This window comes from Sturnus vulgaris, chromosome 9 (assembly GCF_052056855.1).
Source record: "Sturnus vulgaris isolate bStuVul1 chromosome 9, bStuVul1.hap1, whole genome shotgun sequence".
Classification (NCBI taxonomy): Eukaryota; Metazoa; Chordata; class Aves; order Passeriformes; family Sturnidae; genus Sturnus; species Sturnus vulgaris.
In genome coordinates this window covers 14,926,360-14,937,274 of record NC_142251.1, presented here as the reverse complement: position 1 = coordinate 14,937,274, position 10,915 = coordinate 14,926,360, and the positions used below count along the sequence as shown (strand labels likewise).

Below are 10,915 nucleotides of genomic sequence, written 5' to 3'. Positions count from 1 at the left end.
CTCAAGACATGTGAGGGATTCATGCAGGTTCAGTGGGCCGGAAATCCTCCTGCAGCAATCACACTGATCACAGGGTCACTGCCTGTTCCTGCACAGCCCAGTGGCTGTGCACGAGTAGCAGGGAGATGGGGGTCCAGGCAGTGCCAGCTGGAGGGTCAGGCAGCCCAGGGGTCTGATCTGCCAAGGGCTCTGCAGTATTTGATGTGTGGATGAAGAGATTCTCACAGCCCTCGAAGGTTCAGTAGTAGCTCGGTTGTCCCACTGTCAGTACGATGTCAGCTTTTCCTCCACCTTCTGCTGCTTCAGGAGAGGGAGCTGGCAGCATCCCGCTAGGACTTCGTGTAGTCATGGAAGTCTGGCTGTGTGTTGCTGCTTTTGTTTTGTTTCCTGTCATGAAGCACTTCTGGAAGCTGAAACTTTGTCTTCACTGTGGGGAACTTTGTCTTCACTTTGCCTTCAATAGTAGGGAAGATTTAATGTGTAACCTTGATGTTACAGCGCTTACCACCATCAAGCCCTTGTAAAGGAGCGCGTGGAATACAAGGCTGCGCATTCCTTCGATCCTACACGTGTAGTGTGAGAAGCGCTCCTTGTGGCGGCAGCACTGGATTCGGCCGAGTGCCCTGTCCCGGGGCGGCGTGACAGTGCCCGCGGCTGGGAAGGGAGCAGCCAAGGGGGACAGACAGGAGAGGGGACAGACAGACTGGCTGGAGCAGGGCTGCTATGGCAGCGACGCTGCTGGGACCTGCGCTGAGGGCTGGGGCAGTGCCGCTCTCCCTCCTGGCGTGTCTGGACTCCCCCGGCTCTGCCCAGCTCCAGGGAGCTCCACACGGTGCTGGTAGCTTTACTTCCAGGGTTTGAATTCTCTCCGAATGCACAGCTTTTTGTCATGTACATTTTTTATCGTGTTCCTAACTCCTCATCTCCTAGTATTCCTCTGGAAGCAGGATATTGATATTTTAGTTTTTGACAAGAAATACAATTATAGTTGTGCTCATTACTTTACCTGTAAGCCCTGCTACTTCATTCATGAAACCTGAGCTTTATATATCCACACCTACTACTTAGGGTTCTGGGTTATTTTTTTATTCTGCTGGAACAACAGAGTATGTAAAGGTTTCAAAGCAAGAGCAAAGATGGCACACAAAAAATTACTGACTCCTTTTTGTAGTGTTGTAAAAGTAGTTTTGCCATGTAATTGTGAAATGCGAAATAGAAGAGAGGACTATATGGATGATGAACAGTTGGTGTGACAGCCCCACTTTGGAAGACTTGCCGGTTTTTTTAGTGGGATTCATTTTACTATTTTTATATCAGGATAACTTCACTTAGGACATTTTACTCTTATGTTTGTCTGACCTGCCTCTGCAGTCCTTATTCTCCCAACAGTACATGTTTCCAGTGAGCAGGATACAGAGGCACCCCTTACATGGAAAAACCAAAGCACAGGTTGTGTAAACCCCAGGGCCTGGCTAGAGCCACACTTCAGGCAGGAGTCGGCAGGGCTGTTTGTCCATGACGTGTGTGTTAGAGCTGGGCTCTCTGAGTTCAGTATAATTACATGTACGTGTGATTTTTGGGGAGCTGTTACTTACGTTGGTGGGAAGATGGATGTCATTCAAGTGTGGGTGACAGTGGCGATGGCGAGGAATGCGCCTGCAGCTGCTGGGTGTCTGGAGCAGTGTATCCTCTTCCTCCCCCGACAATAACCCAGTGTGTAAACCTGATGGTTTCTCAGTGAGCAGCTGATGCGGTGAAGTGTTCAGTGCTAGATCTAAGTAGAAACAAACAAAACTGCTTCCTTGTGTTTTACCCTTCTGCTGTCAACAAATACTGTACAGACAAGTTAGGTACAGCTGAGATTGGTGGCCAGGTGGTGAATTCCAAAACAGCTCAACTTTTGAACGCCTTCAGGGAGAAAACTTGACTGAGCAGAAAAGAGGGAAGTCTGTAATTTCTCAGGCAAAGCATTAGCTGCCAGAGATAAGTTTCTGAGACGTTTGGCTACTTATTTTATTGAGATATTTATATCTAATTAATAAAAAATTGACCATTAACCAATTCTGCTTGTAACTAATGACACCTGATGACATCCCTTCTCAATTCTAAAGCCTCAAAATCAGTCTGCTTTTTATGAGCAGTGTCTTTCTTACTAAAGATTGTGGGAGAATATTTTGAGAGAGAAATACCCACACAAGGAGAAGAAAATAATAACATGTTGCAGATTTTCTGTCATTCTTATCTGTAGCAGAGCTTTAGGCTAAGCAGAAGTGTATGGTGTTGGATGCTTTCTCAGATCCTGCTCTAGTTAATTTCTTTAAATATCATTTTTTACTTCATACCAGCAAGCTCCCTAGTTTAGCCAAATGCCATCTGTGTCCCACAGCGTAAAGTGTAATTGCATATTTTAAAAGTGGGAAGGGGAAGTGAGGAAAAGAGTAGCTCCCCTGCTTTCTACTCTATGGGACAAGTACTTGAAATTCCTCACATTCTTCTCTTGTTAACAGTATGTTTACTTTTCATCACTGTGTTATTAGGATTAACAAAAGTCATTGCTTCAAGCTCATTTAATTTGAATTTAGTGAAAGCAAACTACCTCCTGCAGCCTGTAGGAAGCATTCCTCTGCCATAGAAATGTATTAATTTGCAAAAAGCAGCCACCAAAAAACGTGAGACCTGATGACCATTTTCATCCCAATATTCAACATCACCATGCATGCCCTGCATTCTAATGAAGTACCTTATGTTGCAAATTCCAGGACAGTTTGAATAATCTGACAGTCTAATTAACATTTCAGTCTATCAAAGATTTGCATTCAGTGCCAAGCTCTTTCTGTGTATACTTTCTAGAGCATGGAGTTGCAGACTGCAGCCACTCCTTCAAAACATCATTTATCCAAAGAATTAGACTTGGCTATTTAGTCCATTTCTGCATCTGCAGCAGAATCTTCTTTAACTTTTAGAGAATCCAAACTTTTCAGAATTCAAAGTTTTCACTGAAACCTCTTGCACATGCTGTATTTAAACCTGTTGCCTGTCAGAATGCTCTACTAAAAATAGTTAGGTAAATATTTCTTTATTAAATGATTAATTCCATAAATAAATTCTTTTAATTCATTGAATATAAAATTAAAATCATTTACAACTTATTCCAGTATTACAGGGGCTGGAAGGGGTAAAAAAACTCAGAGGAAACAAACAAAAAGCTACAGTTTGATAAATAAAATACTCAGCTTTAAAACAACTGATTTCTGTTTGCCATTAAACTACAGTTGGTACATAATAGCTGCCACTGTGAACACCCCACAAGTGCCCACCTCAGGAAGGAATGTAACTTCCAACTTAGTTGGGAAAGGGTGGGAGAAGATTGAAGGGAGAGGAAGAAGCATAGTGTTAAATTGAACAGGATAGAAAAGTTTTCATAACCGGAACAAAACATTAATCTGATCACTTACAAACAGAAAACAGTATATAATTAGATAAGGTGCTCCAAAAAGAAGCAGTAAAGTTGCTCCAGTATTATGAAGCTTTAAGTATGCTTAAATCTCTGTTGCATTAGTGTCCAGTTGCACAGTGCACTCCTGTAACATCTCGATGTTGCCCTCAAATGGGCAAGGCACCACTTCCATCAAAGGTCCTTTCTCCATGGCTGGGTACTTCAAAATTCTGTTTTGCATCCCACCCCCAACACAACTTAGTCCCTAAATTTATGGATGTCGTTGACTAGTCTGTAGTAGGGATAGGCTTCGTTTGCATGTGGACAGTTGTAGTTGCATCGGCAGGACTGGATCATCATGACACTCTTGGTGAAGGTTTCTCCATCATCACAGCGGAACCTGACCTTGACAGTCCTGGTCTGCTGGGGTGTGCAGCACCTGCCATCCACGCAGGAGCCACAGTACTTGGGGCGGTACTTCTTCACACTGGAACATCCAGCATAAGTGAATTTCACCGGGGAGGGGGACTTCCTTGTCTTGGTACATTTCTTTCCCTTCTGCAACGGAAAGGCAGTAACATTATTAGCAGAAGATTCTTTTCCAGACTTTACCCCCTACCTGAAGCAATTTAAGAGAAGAAGAACACCAGAAGAGTCTGTATTTACCTTTAGGGAGGCATAGCTGGGCTGGCCACATGGCCTCACTTCACATATCCTGGTCTCTTTGATGAGCTTGCAGTCAGGATTATCGTTTGTCACCCTTGTGGAGATGCCCGTTCCACACGTCTTTGAGCACTGGGACCAAGAGGTTGTTTGCACTATGCATTTGGGATTCTCAAAAGTTCGGCTCTGTGGCTCAGATCCAAAAACTGGAAAAGAAAAGGAGGGGTTAGTCTAAACATATTCTGTTAGTAGGTTTCTTTCTTTCTTTCCCTTGGGGTCTAAGGAGTCATACAGCCACCCTCTGGCCTCCTCCCCTTAACTGTCATCCAGATAAACCCACACTCACCGGGTAGCATTTTCAGGCCTCCCTTCACAATGGCAATTAGCTCATTGTTCCTGGTTAATTCGCCTTCGGAATCATCCGGACCAAACTCTTTGCTGAAAAAGCCTTCCAGCTCCTCCAGCGCATCCTTGCTTTCGTCACAGACCCACTCCTCGCAGCACTGCCCGGGGACTTTGACCAGCCTGGGGCTGGAGCAGCCCAGATTGGGGAGAGAGAGCTCCTGCGGGCAGAGCGGGATGCAGCCCACAGCTCCATCTATGCACGTACACTGGTGTTTACAGTTCGGCTGGAAGCTCTCGCCGTTCTGGTAGATTTTGGAGTTATATTCACACGGTCTTCCCTCGGACTGTGCTGCAGAGATCAACAGGAAGGAAGGGAGTGAGCGGCGGGAATCGCTGGTTTAAGCACAGGTATTTGCTGGTCTGTTAAACTCAGTGTACGGCGGAGCTCCCTACAACCCCCCGGGGACGCGGGGCCAGAACAATAACTTAGTCAGGAATCACTTTTCCTTATGTGCGTTTAGCGGAGCCCAGACATACTGAATCGCATTCCAGACTGCTGAAGTCATGTGCCTTTCTGCCAAGCTACCGACAACAAAGCATAACCATACATGGGCTCGAAATTACCGAACCCCGGCACCGCGGGGCGCGGGGTCCGTCCCGGGGGAGCGGGGTCGCCGCTTACCTCTGCAGATGCCCTTCAGGGCGGCGGGGCTGGCCCCGAAGTTGCACTCCAGCCCCTTGGTGTGGTCGCAGGGCTGCGATCGGCTGCAGTCCTCGTTCAGCTGCTTGGCGCAGACCTTGCAGCAGCCGCAGCCGTCCGGCACCAGCCCCACGCCCGGGGCGCACTGCGGCGGAGTCGCCGGGCACTGGCACACGGTGGGGCAAGGCGAGCCCAGAGCCTGCGGAGCGGAGCGGAGAGTCCGGTGAGCGCCGGGAGCCGAGCCCGACCCGCCTCCTCTCCCTCCCTCTCCCGGACCGCGGCAGGACTGGCGGCACTTACCAGGCGGGCCAGGCAGAGGAGAGCGGCCGCCAGAGCGGGCCGGGTGCCCGCGGAGCCCATGTCCAGCGCCGGTGCAGCGAGAGCCGTGTGAGCGTAGAGCGGGAGCGCGGCCGGCGCGGTCTGAGGCGGCGGCGGGCGCCACTGCCTTATATAGGGCGCGGGGCCGCCGCGTGCGCCGCGGCGCTGACGTCGCGCGTTCCGGGCCGCGGCCGCGTCCAGCGCTCGCGGCATCCCAGGAATGCGGCTGGCGCGCGCCCGCCGCCCCGCCCCGCCCCGTCTCCCGGCACCGCGGCCGCCGGCGCTGCCGCGGGGGGTCCCGGCCCGGCCGGCTCCGCGCCCCGCTCCCCTCACGGAACAGCGCCAGGGTGTCCCCGCGAGGGGCCGTTCGCACCCGGGGCTGTGCCGCCGGCGCCCCGCGAGCGGCCACCTGCGCGGGCAGCGCCGGGGGAGCGCCCCGGGCCGCCGTGAGCGCCCGCGGCTGCCCCGCGCTGTGACACGGCCCGCAGGGTCACCCGGCCGTGCCGGGGATCGCTCCGTGCTGCTGCTGCTGCTGCTGGGCCAGCGAGCATCCGAGCGGTTCCCGGCGCGGCAGAGCGCGGGAGGCGGGCGATGCCCGGCGGCACCGACGGACCCGGCTTCCAGGCCAGGAACGGGATGACCGGGCAGCGAACAGACCCCTGAGCCTGTGTATCACCGGGTTCAGTGTCCCTCACTCAAGTTGGGCGCCCTTGAATTGTATTGCCTCGTTTAAGTTTAATATTTGGGGATAGGGAGGAGAGTTTTAGCTTCTGTTGTGGCGTCTTTTCTTTTCCTGGCTGTAAGTACTTCCAGATGGGATTTAGACCCCAGACGTAACAATATTTCCATATTTGGTATAGCAGTAGCCCGCATTTTTCACATTTTTCTGCTCTGTTATCCAACCACAAAGCATTCTTGACAGCTTCAGATGTTGTTAAATATAGCCTTAACTTCTGTTCCCAGGGCAGGAAATTCTTTGGAATTCCTGTTTTTCACGCAATCTGTCTATCATGATTTAGGAGAACTGTGCTGGAGGAGCCAACTGGCGTTCTGCTGCAGTTCGCTCCTTTATTGAAATAGCCCAGCAGTTGGGTCTGCTGCCCAAAGGCGTTACAATGAGTCCCCATTCCAGGGATTTTTCTTTGCAAATGAGATTACTGTTCCCAACACAAGTTTGGGGGTTTTCTTGTCGCCTTCAAGGCTGGAAGGTAGAGAAGCGGATTCAAAGGAGAGGCGAAAGCTTGCAAAAACCCCTCCAAAGGCCACGAAAAGTGGAGGGGGTGGGGGCGAGGGGGACAGCGGGGAGGGAGGGATGCGGAGAGGAGGGATATGATTAACCTGGTTGCGGCATTCCCATACAGCGGGTGTCCCTGCGTGTACCGCCCGGGACGGGCAGCCGGCGAGGAGAGGGGAGGCAGCCGCAGCCCCGCAGACCCGCTCGGAGGAGCCGAGCCCAGTGGTCTCATCGCCTGCCCGGTGCCGCGGCTGACAGGTGACAGCAAGGACGGTAAGTGCCGCTCCCGGGGCCGCGGGCCCGTGTGCTATTCCTTGTGCATTCCCACACCAGCGGGGATGATGAGGCGCCCTGTGGGACCCTGCCGGAGCCGCAGGACGGGAGAGCTCGTCCGGGGCGGCGGGAGCGCTGCGGTGCTCGGCGGCAGCGCCGGGTGGTCTCGCCTCGCCACCGCGCACCTGCTGCTGCCGGCACGGCCACGGGGGCCGGGGGACAGCCGGGCCCTGAACCCCAGCTCTGCTCCCGGCTCTGACTCCCGGCTCTGCTCCCGGACCTGTCCTCGGCTCTATCACCCCGGCTCTGACCCCAGGCTCTGCTCCCGGCTCTATCCCCCGGGCTCTATCTCCCCCGGCTCTGTCCCCCGGCTCTGTCCCCCGGCTCTATCCCCGGCTCTGTCCCCGGCTCTGTCCCCGGCCCCGCAGCGGCTCGGCGGGCAGCACGGGGCGGGCAGCTCGGGTCGGAGCGGACTGGATGGGGTGGGCTGGGGCGAGGCGGGGTGGGCGCTGTGGTTGGGGCAGCCTCTCCCGCACAGGGATGCCGTGACCCGGGGACGGGCCGGTGCGATGGGTGTCCCGCAGGGGACAGCGATGACTCTGCTGCGGAGCCCGGCTCCTCCTGCTCCTCCTGCTCCTCAGGGATGTCCCCCCGTGCCCGGCAGAGAGGCTCATGTCCTCAGCACTGCAGCCCCTCCTCCCGGCCGTGGCCAGGCCCCTGCCCGAGCCTGACAGTTCCCGTTGGAGGGTTTTTCCCCTCCTCAATTTCTTTCTTCATGGTTTTCTTTTCATTCAAGTAAATTGGCTTGACGTTTTACTTTGTGGTGGTTTGGGGGGTTGGGAAAGGTGTTGGGATGGAAACTCCAGGCATTCTTTGCCCACAACCTGTGCTTCAGAAAGTGGCAGTGGTTTTGTTCATTACTTGTATGCCTCAAAATTCGGCCAGAAACAGCAACAGCTGAGAGGGAAAGCCAGTCCTTAGTGACATGCAGCTCTCTGGAGACTGCCAATATATACCACATAGTGCCATTTCTGATGACAGCAGTTATTTTATGTGTCCATCAAGAATTGGAGAGAGACCACCAGCAAGCTTTGTTGGCTGCCAGTATTGGTAGTAATGACTTTCCATCCCTGCTAATTTAGCTGAGCCCCAGCTGGTGACAAAGAGGAGCAGGGCTCTGGACTTCAAGCTATCCACTATGCTGGTCTTCCCTTAGTTTTACAGGTGTATGAGTTTTTCTGTGGTACTTTAGTTTTAGAAGTCCAAAAGTCTATTTTATAGATGGGGAATCTGACTGGTACTTTTATCCCAGGCTGACTCTTTACACAACAGCATTACGATAAGGAGGAAAACATTTGTTATTAAACACCTTCATTAATGAAAATTTTCAAAAAATTTCAAAAATTTTGAAAAAGTAGAAGCTAACGCACTATTGCATGTGTAAATTGGCCAGTTTTGCTTTTCAGGTATTTATGCAAACACTTGTTTGTTTAATTACATCTAATTTAAGGACATACACCAGCATTTTGCTTTGATCTATGGCGTTTTGATTTTTGATCTATCTTTCACAACATTCAGGGAATGCCACAGGAAAAGTCTATGAATAGCACTTTTTATCACTTGATTTCATGTCTTACCACACATTCACACAACTTTGATGGGAAACTAACTGAACCTACATTTGCTCAAGAAAAGGTCACTTTGAAAGCTTTGAAGAACCTTTTGACAAACCTGTCCTGAATTTCAAGTAGTTGACAACAATTGAGATAGGTTGAGTTTCTTTGGAGTTCAGGTTAGACTGTGACCCTTTCCCTGCACACACTTCATGTATCAAACCATGACCCAGCATTTACACTCCAGGTTGTGCCTACATATCCTGGATGTGCATCAGAAAACAGGAAGAAATTTGGAGTATCTTCCTTTTTTAAATTTTGTTCAGTGTAATGTATTGTTCCAGAACTTTGTTGTCCTACATGAACTGGGAAATAGCCCCTGCTTCATGGCATGATTAGTATTTTACTGGTTTCTCACTTTTTGTGCTGCAGGGAATCACTGGGACCTCGGCTAATGCAAAGCAGGAATTTGATGCTGTTGGCTTCCATAGCAGCTATTGCAGGTTTACTGAGTGTATCCTGTCATTTCCACAGGCCTGTGTCTCTCCAGGGAAAAGACTTTCCAGAGAAACAAGTCAAGAAAAAATAACTGGCTTAATTTCCCTTCACCCAGCAACATTTTTTTACAGCTGTACATAGGAGCTGTTCATGGAGCTTCATGAAGGGTTGTGTGGGACAGAGGCTCCCCTGGGTGTTCCCACTGGCAGTAAGTATCCAGCACCAAACTGGAGCACTGCAGAGGTTTACAGAGGTTTTACATGGGGCCTCTGGAGAAAGTTCTTACTTAATCCAGCATCCAGCCCTTTTTCTGTACTGTGTTTCATTTCCTTTCTCATTCTCTTTTTCTTTTGCCGATCCATTGCTGTGTGTTTCTTCCATCTGCTCTTTCTTCCCTCTTTTGCTGTTCCAGTCTTCACCACGTCCTTCCCTCTTCTGCCATGTCCTGGCTTTGGCTGGGATAAAGTTAATTTTCTTTCTAGTAGCTGGTACATTGCTGTGTTTTGGATTTAGGATGAGAAGAATGATGAGAGCACACTGTTTCAGTTGTTGCTGAGCAGTGCTTGCACTAAGCTGAGGACGTTTCAGCTCCTCTCCCCACCCCACCAACGAGGCTGGGATGCACATGAAGCTGGGAGAAGACACAGCAGGGACAGGTGATCCCAGCTGGCCAAAGGGATATTCTGGATCATATGACACTGGTCAGGGGGTGGTGGGAAATTGCGTTGGGCATCACTTGTTATGTATATTTATTATTATTGTTGTTGTTGTTACTATTACTGTTATTATTCCATCCTTTCGTGTTCTATTAAACCGTCTTTATCTAAACGCGTGGGTTGTGCTGTTTTTGCCCATTCCCTCCCCCACCCCGCGGCAGTCCCTGAGCAGCTCCGCGGTGCTCGGTGCCTGCCGGGTTAAACCTCCGCGGTGTTTACCTACCTTGGGCTGGGCCTCTCCCGCAGCCTCTGCCAGCCCGCTGGTTCCTGCTGCACTAAATCAGTCCTCCCAGCGTCAATGGCTCCTCTCACTCACTCACAGGAGGTGCAAATCCAGGGGGGCAAATTAAGCATAGCAATGCACAGGCAGAGCAGCCAGGTAGCCAGGAGGCTTCGGCAGCTAAAATTCAAGTGGGTTCAGAAGTTTTTCTTTGCTTTGACTTGCTCAGAGGTTATGCTGAATTCTTTTGAGTATGGCATTTCCTATTTGTTTTCTTCCTCTTCCCTACTGCCCTCCCTTCAGCTACGCTCATGCCTGTCAGTTTTTGTACAGTCTGTGCCTTGCTTGTGGTTTCTAATATGTGGGGGGTTTGCTTTGCAGCATTTGTGCACTGAGAGACACTGTGCTTGGTAAGTGTGCTGCATTTTCCTCTGGCTGCTGTCAAGGTGTTGTGGAGATTCCCATTGTGTGGAAGTGCAAGGGGACTTGTGAGCCTCCTCATCCAGCAGGGAAGCAGAAAAAGAAAATCTGAAGTCTTATTCAGTTGTGCTTATTTCTGCCTTGGTGTGTGACCTGCATGGCTGTACTTGCAGCTTACATGGATACAAAGATACCTGCAACTTACATGGACATTGGGGACGCAGCAATGTGACAGAGGCAGCATCCCTGCTGACAGTCAGGGTTGGCATGCTCCTGTTGAACCCCTCTTGGGCTGTGTGTCTGTACTGCATGGCTTCCTCACACCCAGCTGGATGCAGAAATGTGCAGCACTTACAGCCAGCTCCTGCTTAGCTCCTCCCCAGAGACTCAAAATGCCTTTGTCATGGTCATTCAAGGATCTGACATTAACTTTATTTCAGCACCAGTGACTACCATTACCTCGGTGAGATGGGTGAATT

General features: G+C 50.8%; 1 protein-coding gene and 1 long non-coding RNA gene across 3 annotated transcripts; one reads left to right on the top strand and one right to left on the bottom strand.

Annotated features, from left to right (window-relative positions):
* Nucleotides 1-3,060: 3,060 nt before the first annotated feature.
* On the bottom strand, nucleotides 3,061-5,562 carry CCN1 (cellular communication network factor 1). The gene is made up of 5 exons (XM_014883833.2): nucleotides 5,445-5,562; nucleotides 5,127-5,343; nucleotides 4,446-4,793; nucleotides 4,103-4,305; nucleotides 3,061-3,994 (listed from the first exon to the last, which is right to left on the bottom strand). The coding sequence occupies exons 1-5, from the start codon at nucleotides 5,502-5,504 to the stop codon at nucleotides 3,695-3,697; spliced, it is 1,128 nt and encodes a 375-aa protein (XP_014739319.2). The 5' UTR covers nucleotides 5,505-5,562; the 3' UTR covers nucleotides 3,061-3,694.
* Nucleotides 5,563-6,034: 472 nt separating this feature from the next.
* On the top strand, nucleotides 6,035-9,908 carry LOC148222821 (uncharacterized). 2 transcript variants are annotated; one of them, XR_015805402.1, is made up of 3 exons: nucleotides 6,035-6,670; nucleotides 6,824-6,969; nucleotides 9,594-9,908. It is a non-coding gene; the product is annotated as an uncharacterized LOC148222821 (long non-coding RNA). The 2 variants fall into 2 exon arrangements; XR_015805401.1 differs by lacking the exons at nucleotides 6,035-6,670; nucleotides 6,824-6,969 and adding an exon at nucleotides 7,458-9,288.
* The last annotated feature ends 1,007 nt before the right edge of the window (nucleotides 9,909-10,915 follow it).